This window comes from Pipistrellus kuhlii, unplaced genomic scaffold, assembly GCF_014108245.1.
Source record: "Pipistrellus kuhlii isolate mPipKuh1 unplaced genomic scaffold, mPipKuh1.p scaffold_m20_p_3, whole genome shotgun sequence".
NCBI lineage: Eukaryota > Metazoa > Chordata > Mammalia > Chiroptera > Vespertilionidae > Pipistrellus > Pipistrellus kuhlii.
Window position 1 is genome coordinate 87,487,731 of NW_023425529.1, and position 16,747 is coordinate 87,504,477.

At 35.6% G+C, this 16,747-nt stretch overlaps 1 protein-coding gene across 7 annotated transcripts in view; it reads left to right on the forward strand.

Annotated features, from left to right (window-relative positions):
• PAN3 (poly(A) specific ribonuclease subunit PAN3) overlaps positions 1 to 16,747 on the forward strand; it is a 163,032-nt gene that overhangs the window by 22,521 nt on the left and 123,764 nt on the right. For all 7 annotated transcript variants that reach the window (XR_004990857.2, XM_036454657.2, XM_036454660.2 and 4 more), the window contains exons 2-4: positions 866 to 987; positions 2,231 to 2,297; positions 5,780 to 5,850. Coding sequence is in view for 6 of the 7 variants with exons in the window: in XM_036454657.2 (XP_036310550.1) it covers positions 866 to 987; positions 2,231 to 2,297; positions 5,780 to 5,850 (260 nt within the window). In the remaining variant the exon portion in view is untranslated. The remainder of the gene's footprint in view (positions 1 to 865; positions 988 to 2,230; positions 2,298 to 5,779; positions 5,851 to 16,747) is intronic.

Sequence of the window (16,747 nt, forward strand, 5' to 3'; positions counted from 1 at the left end):
ATGGAAGGGAGGGCTATAAAGAGAGAAACATCGATGCGAGGGAGACAGACATATTGATTGGAATCCAACCTGGGACTCTTGAGTCGGTGGCGGAAGCAGCAAGAGTTAGATTACTTCTTGTTGGGAGTGGGAGTGGTTTCAGTGGTTCTTAGAAGTTCTGTACAGAAGAGGGCAAATTCTACTTGCAGTTCAGCTGTTATGAAGTGTAAGGCTTTGTACTTAACTAACAGCTTAAAAATAGCATTCCAAGTACTTACTAAGAACTAGTATCTAAAACGTATTGTCCATGACTTTGTTCGTATATAAATGGATTGTTCTACTTAAAACCATTCTGTATTATCCTGTCCTAAAATCCATAGATGGGATATCTTCTCTGAACTCTATTCCATTTCTACTTTTGTAGAATTGTTTTTACTGAACTATGAATTAATGTGAGTCTGCTGATTTTTTTCATAATAAATTTTCCCCCTCATAATAAAACAGTCCTGAGGAAATTGCAATGGTTTATAATTTCTGCTGGCCTCTTGCAAAGTTAGAGAAAGAAACTTGAAATCCAAGTCTGATTTGTTTCTTCATGTTGTGCTTGGTAGCTTTTAGGTGACTGATACAAAATAAATTACTATCTCTGTAGGAAAACGACAGTCATCTTGAGCATTATTTAACAAATGTTCAGAGCTGAGCCAATTTTATTTGGTCTTGCCTTTTGACCAAATAAAATTGGCTCAGCTCTGAACATTTGTTATGAATAGGTAAATAAAAATAAGTGTGGCAGATTGACACTTCATAAGTTATTTAGGAACACAGAAACCATATCAATATTTGTGCTTTTGAATAATCAAATACTGGAATTTTTTTTCTCTTTCAGTTCCTGGAATAGATGGAGGTGCTTTAACTGATACCAGTCTCACAGATTCCTATTTCAGCACCAGCTTTATAGGAGTCAATGGATTTGGAAGCCCTGTAGAAACAAAGTATCCCTTACTGCAGGTACCATTTGTATGAGTTTAAACAGTAAAGCTTGTTCTGAGGGTGGAGAGTATCTAGAGCAGTGGTTCCCAACCTTTCTTTGGCCATGCCCCACCTAAGCATAAAATCCTGATATGCCCATTGCCCCCATGACACACAATTCTTATTATTCAAGAAATGAACTCCATTCATGTGGAGGAAGCTTAAAAGGCCATTAACTTGGTCTAAACAAGCTTCCAAAGAACATGGCATCCATGAAGGAGAAAAATAAAAGAATGAAAGGACAGTTGAAGTACTGAGAAAAAAAATTGTTTAAAAAATGTAAAGTGATATGAAAAAATAGCAAATAAAGTTTAAAACATAATAACTGAAATGCATCTATATATATATCACAATATATATTTATATACTGTATATGAGGCTCTTTGAACCATAAGAAATCCAAAAAAATTCACTGTTAATAATTCATTCTTGAATTGCCCCCTTTAAAAATCTAATTGCCCCCCTGTGGGACATGTGCTCCATGTGGTTACCACTGATCTAAGTCTTCATTTATTCCTAAATTAATTTATCAGGAGGATGTGGGATTTTAGTTAATGAAATAGTTGGTATATAGTTAAGGCATTTTATCTCTTTTAGGGTTGGAGTAGGGTGAGCTTTCAAGGGTGGGGGCTATGGTTGGGACAACCATGGAGTATGTAGAGAAAGATAGGAAGAAACTAGTTTCACTTCTTTATGTGTTTTTTGGTTGTGGGATGAAGGCCTTTCATGATGGGGAGACACCATAGAAATTATGGAGTGTGTTGAGAAACCATGAAACATTTAGAGAACAGTGAATAGCCTAATTTTATAGAGTCTCTAAGGTACACGAAGGATAATATGCATTGGGAGAAGATATTAGAGAGCATTTCTTGACTTTATATGTAGTCACTTTACATCTTGAATGGATATTGGAATTTAAATTTTATGGACAAGGAAATTTAGTAGTTATATGTGTCTTGCCCAGGCTGATATATTAATAGAAGTGCAATTCAAAATAGGTCTGCAGTTTTGGTTTAAACACCTAACTAGTGAATAAAATTTTCATTTGATGTGTTATGCAGAGTGTTTGGAAGTTTTTGCATAGATTTTTGTAATCCAAGCAGCAGTGATTGGAGTATTAGTAATGTGAAAGATGGATAGGAGGGGAAGAAGCAAAGAAAATCTTAATTGGTTAAATATTCTCAATTCTAGTGATATTATGTATCTATATTTTCTTTTTCAGAGAATGACTAATAGTAGCAGCTCCCCAAGCCTTCTAAATGACAGTGCCAAGCCATATGCAGGCCATGGTAAGGCTTGGTTTCTTTTCCTATCTTATATGTATGCTTCTGACTCTAAAAACAATATGTGCATTATAGAAATTTTAAAAGTTATGGACAGGTAAAGGAAGAAAGTAAAAAATGATCTATTATTTCATATTAAGGAATATTATGAAAACTATTAATAATACTATTAAAATTTGTATTATATATACACTAGAAGCCCAGTGCATGAAATCATGTGGCCCCATCCACCCAGGCAGCCTCACTGTGCTCACAGCCCCATCCACCCACCTGCACCTCGCAGTGCTCACGCCCTCCTGGTGACCAGTCTTTGGTGGTTCCACTGTGACGGTGTCACAAACATGGGGTTTTTATGATAGAGAATAGTGGCCCAGCACATGAAATCGTGCTCAGTAGGCTTCCCGCTGCTTCCACAGGAGCCGGCAGGAGCTGCAGTGTGCCCGCAGGAGCTGGTGGGAGCCACACTGCTTCCATGGGAGGGAGATGAGAGGGAGCTACACTGCTTTTATGGGAGTCAGGAGCAAGCTGCTGCTGCTGCCTGCGGAAGCCAGGGGTGGGGGCGGGGGCTGTAGGTAGGGACCAAGAGGTGCTCCATGCATCTCCTGGTGACTGGTCGCATACATAGCTCTGCCCACCTGCACGCCTCCTGCTGATGGGTTGTTACGCGTGAGGGAGTGACAACCATTTGCATATTAGCCTTTTATTATATAGGATAATATACAGCGGTACTTAAATATATACATTTTAATACTTAATTTCAAGATCACAGTCTAATAAAAGAGTAATATGCAAAATGACTATCACTCCAACACACAAGATGGCCGCCCCCATGTGGTCAAAGATGGCCTCCTCATGTGGATACAATATGGCCTCCACAAAATGGCCGGCATGGGAGGGCAGTTGGGGGTGACCAGGCCTGAAGGGGAGGGAAGTTGGGGGGGACCCAGGCCTACAGGGGAGGGCAGTTGGGAAGGACCATGCCTGCAAGGGAAGGCAGTTGGTGGGACCAGGCCTGCAGGAGAGGGCAGTTAAGGGTGATCAGCCTTGCAGGAGAGGGCAATTAGGCTGGAAGGGGAGCAGTTAGGTGTCTATCTGGCTGGCAGGGGTGTGGTTAGGGATTGATCATGCTGGCAGGCAGAATTGGTTAGTGGCAATCAGGCAGGCAGGCAGCCAGGTGACCAGTTGGGAGCCAGCAGGTCTGGATTGTGAGAGGTATGTCAGATTGGAGAGGGTGGAGGCTGGCCTGAGAGACAACCCCCTCTTCATGAATTTTGTGCACCGGGCCTCTAGTTAAATATATTTTATTGAATATTTCTTGATCATTATAAACTGAATTCTGTTATTTCTCTTCATAATTTTCTGAACTATTTTTGTTTTTATTAAGAAAACAACAACAATTAATTATACTCCAATATTTGATTATGTGTATGACTCTGTGTTCATATTTTGACTTATTTGTTTTGGAAACATTCTTAGGTATGGAATTACTGTTTCAAAGATTATGGACATTTTAAAGGCTTTTGTTATAGAAGTTCCAGGTATCTTTCTGTATCTTTTAAACAAAATAAATGTTCAAGGATTTAAAAAAATTTTTTTTGAGGGGGAGTGTTGTTAATCTTCATTGGAGGTCCCCCCCCCCCCCCCCATTGCTTTCTAGAGAGAGTGGAAGAGAGGGAAGAAGAGTGGAAGAGAAATATCAATATGAGAGAGAGACATTAATTGGTTGCCTCTCACATGTGCCTGGACAGGGGCTGGGGATTGAACCTGAGATTCCTACGTATAACTAAGGACTCACACCAGCCAGGCCAAAGGATGATTAAAAATAAGAAAAGTAGCCGAAACCGGTTTGGCTCAGTGGATAGAGCGTTGGTCTGCAGACTGGAAGGTCCCAGGTTTGATTCTGGTCAAGGGCATGTACATTGGTTGCAGGCATATCCCCGGTAGGGGGCGTGTAGGAGGCAACTGGTCGATGTTTCTCTTTCATCGATGTTTCTAGCTTTCTCTCTCTCTCCCTTCCTCTTTGTGAAAAATTAATAAAATATATTTTAAAAAAAAGAAAAGTAACAATTTAATATTAAGACTGCATCAATAAAATGTTAATAGTTATTAATAATGGTGACAATAAGAATTTGTATGTGGATTATTTCCTCTGGTGATATTTTCCATTAATATCACCAGAGGATATTTTCCATTAATTTTTAGAGAGAGTGGAAAGGGAGGAGGAGAGACAGAAAAAGAAAGAAACATTGATGTGAGAGACACATGGTTGCCTCCTGCACATGCCCAGGGGATTGAGCTACAACCGAGGTAGCTGCCCTTAACCGAAATCAAACCAGGACCCTTCAGTCTGTGGGCTGATGCTCTTTCCCTTGAGCCAAACTGGTTGGGATATGAGGTTTCTTTAAATGAGAGTATTTACTATATTTTTTAAGGATTTTACAGATAATCTAATGAGAAACATAAGATTAACTTTTAAAGCTCAGAATTGAAGATAAATATTTAATGTATATTATGCACACTTTTTCAGAAACTTCTGATTTGTTAAATGGAAAACAATTTAGACTTACATTTTATTTTATTTTATTTTATTTTATTTTTTATTTTTTAAATTTTTTAATTTTTAAAAATATATTTTATTGATATTTTACAGAGAGGAAGAGAGAGGGATAGAGAGTTAGAAGCATCGATGAGAGAGAATCATCAATCAGCTGCCTCTTGCACTCCCCCTACTGAGGATGTGCCTGCAACCAAGGTATTATACATGCCCTTGACCGGAATCGAATCCGGGACCTTTCAGTCCCCAGGCAGACGCTGTATCCACTGAGCCAAACTGGTTTTGGCTAGACTTACATTTTTGTTTGTAACTTCTAACCATAGAATAATAGAACTCTGAATCTATAAAATCCTTGGATTTCATGATTGTGTTTTAAAACTTAATTTACCTTTTTTTTTTAGTAAGAATATAAAATATCTGTGATAAACTTAAAAGTGTGGAATATTTTATAGAGTAGATGGTTTTAGGGCCTTGCCTAAGTGTTAAAACCAAGAGTGATCACTCAGAATATAGCTGACTACCTCTCTGTCATCCCCTTTTTTACTTTTCTCATGATTTGGTCTCTAAATAAACATTTACTGCAAGTAGACCTCCTTCATAAACACATTCATAATAACATGGTTGAAAGCCATCTTTTTTGTTTTCTGTTTGATTTATTTTTAGTTTTAAGCAAATAGAAGCATCCTAATCTACTTAGCTTCTTGAATAAATGTGTACTGAGTATTGGCTGAATGCGTATTGGTATTCTCCAGTTGGTGTTTCATTCACTCAGAAAATATTTGAATATCCACTGTATTTGAGGCATTGAGTTTAACTGTTAGTGTAGTATGTGATTTTCATTACTTTTGTAAGCATTGCCAAGTTAAACATTTATTATTAGACTTGTGGGTTACCGAAATTATCTGTGTGGAAACTTATGTAATTTACCTTCCAGATCCTCTCACTTCACCTGCTGCATCTTTGTTTAATGACTTTGGTGCCCTCAACATCTCTCAGAGAAGAAAGGTAGGTGAAATCGAAACTTATTTGAAGCAAAATGAATATAGAAATGATATTAGTCATTACCTATATCGTGCAATATTCTCTTAAGTGGGGAGAGGGCTTTTCATGGACTGTAGTACTTTTTTTTGTTTGTTTGTTTACCTTTTCTTTGTTATATATCTCCTGTATGTAGAATTTTATTTCATCTGTGTGCATTAATTAGAAACATTTTATGTAAAGGCTTGAAATACTTATTATTTTTGTATGTATTATGATATTTTAGTATTCTGTTTTTAAGATAACATCTAATTTAATGTAGTTGCTATCGATGTGACTCATTTTAGGTATATTGATTATGTTTTTTTTTCTTTTCCTTTTATTAAATTTATGGGGTGACATGATCATATAGGTTTTAGGTGTGGGTTTCTATGTTACAAGATCTAAGTCGGATCTTCTGTCACCATATTTGATCATGTTTTAACTTTATTTTCTGACTGCTTTGTCTAACTTTCAAAGATTTCTTCCCTAATTTAAACTACTTTTTACAAGGCAAACTTAAAATCCCCAACTTTTCATAATTGGCCCAACTGTTTTAAAACAGTCTAAAATCTCTTAAAAACATTTTGTAAAACTTGGTGGAAATTACTATAAAGTTATAACTAATTCATTTTCCTAAGTAATGAAAGAAAGACCCAGAAGAAAAGAATATTAATTTTAGAAAACTGATATAAGCTTAAAATGCTTTTAGGAGGTATCTGATTAGAGGGTGGTATAAAATGAAATTCAAGAAGACTAGATATTTACAAGATAAAAAATTTTTGGGCTCAGTTATTAGTATTATCTTCATTTTGAAACAGTTGAGAACAAGGAGGTAATTACAAAATGCTTTTAAGCATCTGTAATTAATAAACTAAAATGTATGGGTTTGATTTCATAGACTTATAAGTTTTCACCAGGAACATATTTACTGTTGCATATGGTATAAGTGGAATAAAGTTGGATACAAGCAGGCTCACTGGCAGTAATAAGAAGTGACAATAGACAAATCCAGTCAATATGGAAGGAAACAGTAAAATTTGGAAAAACAGAAACAACCTAGAAATCAAATTATCTGACCTATTTAGTGTAGGGGAGACTAAAGTGGTCTTAGTGGTCCTTCTAATGGCCTTTTCACATCCTTGAATCAATAATTAATTAACTGCATTAAGTAGTTTTTCTGATATATGAATAGAAGGTTAAAGTAGAATGGCAAATAAATACAAGTATTTCTAATATGAGGGTTTGGTGCACTACACATTATAGTAGAAATATATGACTTAGAGATACTGATGTTATTTTTGAGAAAATAGTAAAAATCCCTGGAGACTTAAAAAAGGAAGATATAGTGTGCATCCTTTTAAAATTTACTTTAGTAAAGGAAAATGATAAAAGAAAGTGTTACTACAAATATGACCTCAGAATATATCCTAATGGAAACAGATTAATATAGCTGTGATTTTTGAGGTTCTGGATCTCTAACTTTGTGACGTTGGGCCAATCTTTTAGAATATAATCTCTACATTTGTGAAGTAAAGAGCATGGCCTGGATAATTGCTTTCTTTCATCTCTAAAATTCAATGTCTGTCTAAACTAAAAGGACTTGTGTGTCAGTCTCTACTTAGAAATTTAGAGTTCACAGAGTATATCTTAGAAGAACCATATTTTCTTGCCATTTACATTTAAAATAATATGTTGGGACATAGATTTTTTTCAGTAGTGGGCTATATATATTTAGTAATCTGAGAATACAGGTTGCATATGTTTTGAAATTATTAATGGTTGAGTTTAGGAGGTTTAAAATCTCTATATTAGAAGTATTCTTGGCATAAGATATTGCATGGCACACACTGAATTGAAGGCATATGGAAACTGTCTATTTTGTTACAGTAATTCATGATATATATTTAATGATGTAATTTTAGTGGAAGTAACTCAAATTTATGTAAATATTTAATTATAATTTCATGTTGATCTAAGCAGGCTATCATGATTGCTTAGTGACATTTTTATTTCATAATGGTATCAGAGAACAGGCATTTAGGCCATACTTACTAATATTTCATAGCTAGTTAGCTAAATTATTTTCTGAAAGACTCAGTTGGGTGAGTCCCTGGTGTTGCTTTTTCTTTGCCTGTCAATATATGAATTATTGGAATCCGATTAGTTAAGTATTTTTACTGTAGGCAGTCTTATATGTGCTATGTGGAGAATTTAAAGATGGATTGATATTTTTCCTGCTTTCCTAAAGTCTAACCGAAGAGGCAATACATGAACCTACTAGAGAATATTTATATAGCAGCATGCTAATTAGTGCCAATTTAGAAGTATTATGATTGCTAAATAGCAACACATTCTCCAGATTTAGAAGAGTTTATGGAGAACTTCTATAACAATTTGATAATTCAGCAATATCCAGCTATGTGGTCTTTTTTTCTAGCAGTTTATCTTTATTTTATCTAAGTATTGGACCATGATATATAGGAAAATCTAAAAAAAAAAAAAGATATTTCACAATGTTTTGGAAGCAGTAATTTTTTTCTTTGTTTTTCACATTATGTTTTATAGATATAACAAATGACGATTATTTAAAAATGTGTATAATTATAGCTGGCCAAGAGTGGTGGTAGAAAAAATTGAATTATGGCTATAAACCGGAGATGGAGTTTTGTTAAAAATAGGAGTTAATATATAGGGTGTCCCAAAAATGTTTACACATTGTTTGAATAATTATAAAGACAGTGTTATTGAAATACATTTTATTTTCAGAATTGAGCTATCAACTGTTAAAATTGTGTATACAAATTTTTGTATACACCCTGTATTGATACAAGCAATACATGTAGAAACCTTAATGGTAAGCTAGATAAGATTGAGAACTGATATGATAGGAAAAGACTTGAGAGTGAATCACAAATCTGGTCTAGTCAGCAGTAAAATTTGTTGGTAATGAATCTTTTGGGATAAAGAATCTTTATAGCAAAGTTAGATATTGAAATAGAATTTTTTAAAAAAGTTATTTATTGATGAATGAGAGAGAGAGAAGAGAAAGAGAAAGGAAAAAAAACATCAGTTTGTTGTTCTACTTATTTATGTATTCATTGGTTGATGCTTGTATGTGCCCTGACTGGGGATCAAACCCACAACCTTGGAGTTTTATCAGGATGATGGTCTAACCCTGTCGTCGGCAAACTGCTGCTCAAGAGCCACATGCGGTTCTTTGTTCCCTTGAGTGGAGCTCTTCCACAAAATACCACAGCCTGGGCGAGTCTATTTTGAAGATTTGGCGTTAGAAGAAGTTTAAGTTTAAAAAATTTGGCTCTCAAAAGAAATTTTAATCGTCGTACTGTCGATATTTGGCTCAGTTGACTAGTGGTCGGCAAACTTATTAATCATCAGAGCCAAATAGCAACAGTACAACAATTGAAATTTATTTTGAGAGCCAAAATTTTTAAACTTCTTTTAACGCCACTTCTTCAAAATAGACTTGCCCAGGCCATGGCATTTTGTGGAAGAGCCACACTTAAGGGGCAATCAGGAAGGCAGGCAGGCGAGCAGTTGTGATCCCAGGATTGGGCCTAAATGGGCAGTCAGACATCCCTTGAGGAATCCCAGATTGGAGAGGGTGCAGGCTGGGCTGAGGGACACCATCCATTCCCCTCTTCTCCCCTGCCTGAATTTCGTGCACCGGGCCTCTAGTTTCTATCAATATGCAGCTGTACTTAGGCATTTGCATTTTATTTCTAATAATGAGATAATAGATTTTCAATTTTGTAAATTTTTAAGGTTTCCATAACAAGCTAAATTCTTTGGGATTAGGAGACAAACATTTCTGAAGTATCATGTTTATTTTTTCTGTTCTTGATTTTAAAGCTCTTTGTTAGGATAAGAGAAGGGGAGTCAAAAGGAGCTGACTTATCTCAAGGTGTCTTATTTGAGAAGGACTCTTTTTCCAGGATCTGGCTCATTATAGAGCTTAAAAATATGTTTGTGTGAATATGTATATCTTGTTCTGCTATATTTGATATAACTTATATCAGATTTTACTTAGTAGCTAGCATCCTCTTTTTTTATCCTCCCAGCCTATATGTGATTGGTGTATTAACTCCACAAATTAAAAGATCTTTTTCATTTACAGATATTTACCTATCTGTGGATCTTTAACTGTGACAGTCTGTTTTTCTATAGAACTACTTTTTGTAGATCTATTCACCCACCCATCCCATCCTATTATTGTCATTATTTAAATAATGAAAATGTAAGACACTTAATATATTGTCATCAAAGGCCCTCAGTTAATAATAATGAGTGACAAGACAAAATACAACATAATCTTTGAGGTTGACTTGTTTTGTTTTTTATTTTTAAAGTTTTTTTTTTTTTAACCTCTGGAAATTAATTTTCTTGATTTAAAAAAATTTAAATGGTTTAAATCATTTTGGGGTTTATTTTTCCCCAGTGAATTTACATTGATCACTGATGACTAAAGGAATTACAATCTTATATTTACTTTTTGTCATTACAAATATTATAAAATATCAGGATATTTACTTAATTGAGGGAAGACCATTGAGAGCCAGAAGAGACTGTAAAAGAAATGCAAGTTTATTTTCAAATAAATATATAGTATACTATAGGTCAAAGGTTCCTAATATTAGTGGAACTTTAGGAATGGCAGGAAGTAGGTTGATGAGTTGTTACTGCAAAAGGTAATTAATATATTTATTAATCATTATCTGAAGGGAGATAATATTTCATATATGGGTACTACTATTTTTTAAGTATGTGAAAATGTTCTAATTAATAAAATGCAAATTACTTTAAAGTGTTATCCATAGCAACTTTAAGTCATCATTCATTGTTTCAAAGTAGAAAAAGTGAAAGCACAGTTACTATACAGGCAGTCCTCGGGTTATGTTGGACTCAATGTAAGTCGTTTTGTGGTTATAAAAAAAAAAGTTCCATTATTTTGATGTATGTACATATGTGCTTTATGCTTTTTGTTTTTTATTTACCACAAGTAAAGGTCAGGAATTGTTATCTTTAAAAAAATTTTTTTTTTTTTTACTGTTTCACTTCATTACTGCTGAGTATGTGCTCCATGTGAGTGACATAAGTGCTTATGTAGTTGGGTTCCAACTTATGTTATAAATCGTATTATGTCGCACTGCAGGAATGGATCTCCGATGTATCCCAAAGACCTACTGTATTTTTGATGTTCAAAGGCGTTACTTAAAATTCGGCATTGGAAATTTTTTGTTGTCGGATAACAATTTGATTTCTCTCATCCTATATAATAAAAGTCTAATATGCAAATCTACTGAATGTCAGAATGACCAGTCACTATGACACGCAGTAACCACTAGGGGCAGACACTCAATGCAGGAGCTGCCTCTTGGTAGTCAGTGTGCTCCCACAGGGGGAGTGCTACTTAGCCAGAAGTGGTGAGCTGGGCTCACGGCTGGCCAAGAAGGTGCAAGCCGGCTGAGGGGCCCTCCCCCTCACTCTTCCATCCCTCCCCCAGTACACAAATTCGTGCACCTGTGGGTCCCCTTGGCTTGGCCTGTGGGATTGGGCCAAAACCCGCTCTCCGACATCCCCCGAGGTGTTCCAAATTGTGAAAGGGAACTGGCCAGGCCGAGGGACCACACTGGTGTAGGGAGGGGTTGGGAGGCCGGAGAGGGACAGTGGGAGAGCCCGAGGGCATGTCTGGCCTATCTTGCTCAGTCTCCATTGGTCAGACCCCAGCAACAAGCTAACCTACTGGTTGGAGTGTCTGCCCCCTGGTGGTCAGTGCATGTCATAACGAGTGGTTGAGTGGCCTTAGCGTATCATTAGCATATTATACTTTGATTGGTTGACCAGACGACTGTACACTTAGCATATTAGGCTTTTATTATGTAGGATGATTATATGTAGTAACACATGTTTGATGATCTGAAACCTTGTGGAGAGAAGGCTGTTTTGTAATTTTAACAAAAAAGTTGTGCATTAAAAATCTGTTACTTGGTCGCTTTAAGTATATTTTCTATATAAGCAGTGATATTTATAGACTTCTTTTGCTAGACCGTGAATTTTTAGGGGGAGAGAATAGAGTTTATCATTGTTTTTCTAGGAAGGGCAAAGAATCTTATGCTGAAATGTTGAGTGAATGAATGAATGAATGAATGAAAAATATGTGTATGGGATTAAAACAGTTTTTAAAATTAGCTTTTACTGTTCTTTGACATAGTCTAGTTAGGAATGAGAGTTGACTTCTCTTAGTTTTACACCATTGGAATGGGCTTTTATGGATGAGGGCAAAGATTTTTGAAGAGCCAGGACTTTGGGCACTATGAGTAATGAAGGCTCTAAGTATCTTGGTCAAGTTTTAAGGAGTTGGGCTGTTGAACTATTGAACCCCTATTCCTTTTTATTTGGGGGTCGGAAGGTGACTCCAATTTCTATTTGCCACTAGTTGTTTCTTATCCAGGTCTTTTCTTTGACATTCTCTAGAACTTTACTTCTCAGCACGTGGTCACCAGACCAGCAGCACTAGCAGTCTTAGAAGTTTTTTTGGAAATGTAGAATCTTGGGCTTCACAATTGACCTACTGAATTAGAACCTTTATTTTAACAAGATGCCTAGACCCGTGGTCGGCAAACTGCAGCTTGTGAGCCATGTGCGGCTCTTTAGCCCCTTCAGTGTGGCTCTTCCACAAAATATCTACTATGGCCTGGGCAAGTCTATCTTGAAGAGTGGCATTAGAAGAAGTTTAAGTTTAAAAAATTTGGTTCTCAAAAGAAATTTTAATCAACAAATTTCAAACGTTGATATTTGGCTCTGTTAACTAATGAGTTTGTCGACCACTAGCCTAGAGGATTCATATGTTCATTACAGTTTGAAGAGAGCTGATCTAGAGTACATGATCAGACTTTCTTATCCTTGAAAACTTATTCAAGCTCCAAGTTATTTTTTAGATATCCAATAAAAAGAGCAACACTATTTTCAGCTATTTTATTTATGCTGTTTATTTAGAGTTTGTGAAGGATGATAAGTCAGTCACTTTTGTAGTGAATCTTGAGATTGTATATATTAGAGAGAGAGAGAAGAAGAGGAGAAGGAAGGGGAGAGGAAGAGAGAAGGCCAGTTACGGGAGGGAGGGAGGAAGAAAAGGAGGGAGGGAGGGAGGGGGGAGGGAAAGAGAGAGAGAGAGAATGAGAAGGAGGAGGAGAAGGAGGGGGAGGGGGAGGGGGAGGAGAGAAGGCCAGTTACAGGCTCTGCTGGATATTTTGCCAGAGGAGCAAAAAAAGATGTCGAATTTTAGTGTACAATATTGACTTACTAAAAGGTGGAAAAGAAAAGCTGGTGATTTACTAATAGGATTTGAGAGGATTAACTTTAGGGATAAACAAACATTTCCCATCAAATTTTGTTTGCCCTTTTTATTTTCTCATCTTCCATTTGGCTTTTCCATTCCCTCATCCCCAATAGCTGTTTTTAACCTAGCAGATCCATCTCCATTTTTAAAAAAATATATATTTTATTGATTTTGTACAGAGAGGAAGGGAGAGAGATAGTTAGAAACATTAATGAGAGAGAGTCATCGATCAGCTGCCTCTTGCACACCTCCTACTGGGGATATGCCCGCAGCCAAGGTACATGCCCTTGACCGGAATCGAACCTGGGACCTTTCAGTCCCCAAGCGGACGCTCTATCCACTGAGCCAAACTGGTTTCGGCCCATCTCCATTTCGATTTCCTTAGTTCACATCCTTGACCAAGACCAGGATTCTCAAATGGGGACAGTTTTTTTTTTTTCTTTTTAATTAAATATGTTTTTATTGATATTAGAGGGAAAGGGAGAGGAAAAGAGAGAAAAACATCGATGTGAAAGAGAAACATCTTTTAATTGCCTCCCACACGTACCCAGACCCGGGAATCAAACCTGGAACCTGAACATGTGCTCTGACCGGGAATCCAACCCTTATCTTTTGGTGTCTGAGAAGACCGTCAACAAATCTAGCCACATTGGCCAGGGATCAAATGGGGGCAGTTTTGATCCCCTTCACCAGGGGAACATTGAAGATACTTTTGGTTGTCAAAACTGGTGCTATTGTACTACTGGCGCAGTGGGTAGAGGTCAGTGATGTTCCTAGACATCTTACAATACAGGACCTGTACAACAAAGAATTACCCCAAGTCTGCTGCTGAGGGTGGGAAACTCTTACTTGGATTGCTGTGAGAGTGCAGCAATTTGTCTACCTGCTTCTATTATAGTTTAATTCTCATTCTTAAGTTTTCAAGAGTTTCTTGGTGTCCATGGAATGAAGTCCAAACACCTTGTCATAGGATATAAAAGAATTCATGTTGGTTTGTTTTTAATGCTTTCAAGCCTCATCTTTTGCTCTTAAAGTTGTCCCTCTACCTAATAGTAGACTCAATACTTACCATAACAGTTTTCCCTTAACACCCCGGTGCCTTTATGCCTCTACCTACACATTTTTCTAGCCTATAATATAGCTTGCTATCTATCTGTCTGTCTGTCTATCATCTATCTATCATCTATCTCTATCCATTCAAAACTGATGGAGCCTTCATTTTCTTGTTGAAACCTTTGTTTCTGCACTGTTGGTATCTTGATTATTTTATCACAGTGAATATGTTCTGTTATTGTGATTTTGTTACATACTAGATTATGTCCTCTTTTTTTAGGGGAAGGTGAGTTCTTTATTTTATTCCTTATTGTATTCCAAGTACTTAGAACTGTTCCTGATACAACCTAGTATCTTAAATGATTAGTTGAAAACACATTTTTTCCCCCCCTCCAAGGCATAATAATAGTTCAAATAATTTGGAAATTAGTTTACAAATGAGATTTTACTTTCTAGGCAATGAGACTTTTATATTTAATCTTTTTGCCTCACCATCATACTATCTATTGCTGTCCTCTTTTCAGATGTCATTTTGTTTTCTGCTGATTATGATGGTATTTTGGATGGTATTACAAAAATAGTATCAGCTTCTAGATCATATCACTCAGTATCACATTAGATGAAACTTTAATTGCTGGCTATTTATTGAAGAAACTTAAATCTGTAATGGCTCATGTTTGTAAATCCCTTTTTACCTAAAAGGAAAATCCTTAGGCTAATTACAGGTTTTGGCTGGGGGAATAGGAAAGAGGTGGAGGAGTGTTCTTCTTTGGAAAAATAAAAAAACATATAAATAATGAGAAGTGTTAGGGAGGGAGAATGACACATTAGATTAACACTTTTTCTATGTTGCTATGCCTTTCTATGTAAGAAAGTAAAATTTCAGGTCAAAAGCAAGTCTGCATTTATAAAGGATCTTAACAGAAGAACATTTAAAGCAATTTCTTGCTTTCAAATATATGACTGGAATTTAGGTGTCCTTGTATAAGTCTTATTTGACAGATGATATGTTGAACTTTTCAAATAGGATAATCCTTAGCCCACACATTCTCTAAAATGTAAATTAGTGAAGGCTTAAGTTTATATTATTTTTGCTGTATATAAAATCTTTATAGTTGTGAACTCTAGTTACTAGAAATAACTCGCTTTAAAATTTTCATTTGTAATATGGTTTTGAAGGCTACATTTTTATTCTCATCTACAAAAATTTCTTCTGATGTAGACATAGAGGGAAATTGAATTGGTTCATGACTGCCTAGAGATGAAAATATTTTACCTTCATGAAACTTTATCCACTGCTATAATTATTGGGTATGTAGGTAGTATATCGTAGTTGCCTTTCCTATGCAAGTTAAAAAACGTTTTTTCCTCCTTAAACCAAAGACAGCATAGTGGAAGGCCTTTTGTGGAGTGGAGAAAGTAAGTCGCATAGAATTATTTCCATTGGCATAATTTTCAAGATCATTTTGAAATTTAGGAATCAAGTGTTTTCTTCAGATTGTTTGTTTTTATTCTGGAATAAATATTTTTTATATATTTGTCTGGTTTTGACACCTTTTTATGAAGAAAGTTAATTATTTGCTTTAGCAGTCTTATGACAGAACAACGAGAAAACAGATTTTTAAAATTTCAGGTCTTAAATTAGATACCTTCTCAAGAATGTGTCATTATTCCTTAAAGGAAAAAAATATATACAAATTCCTTTTAACATTCAATTTAGTGCAAATTTGATATAATTAAGAGAAGATGGTGGAAACTGTAATTAACATTCACATAATAAAAAACACTGTCAGTCACTAAGATAGTTTACTAACTTTATTATATATAATATTAGCCAGTGAATTCATTATTTCATTGGACAGTTTATTTAGCATCAGTCTGTTCAAATCAGTCTGAAATTTATTAGAGCATTAATATTTGTGTATTTTTATTTAAAGTTTGAGGTTATTTCTTTTCATTGAGTACTTTAAGTTGAATGCCCACTTCAGATAGAATGACTTGTATTCTGGTCTAATGTGTATAGAGTTAAAAAAAAAATTTTTTTTTAAGTATATTCTTTAGGCTTTAGCTTCTTTTAAGTGGGGTAGTTCTCAGTAGGAATTGAGGCAGTGATATAGGGAGCAGAAAAAAGTATAATTTGGAGAAAAATTTTTACTTGTATTTTTGTGCCCTTGAAGCCATTTCTTCATATTGCAGTAAGAATAGGTAAGTGCCAGTGGAAAAATTTTTGCAAAGCATTTATTTTGCTGATAAGTTCATTTCTGTTCATTAAAGTCTTATCAATTTAGATTATAATATATTTCTCTAAAACATCTGTTGCTTTATATAATATTGCTCTTTAGCCTGTTAGGACTGTGGGTTATTTTGGAGGTGTGTATTGGGGGTGGGGGTGGAAAATGCTGGTTGGTGACAAGGAAATTAGAGGGAGTGTCTTAGAAATTTTGTATTCTATTCCACCATTCCTGGTATCTT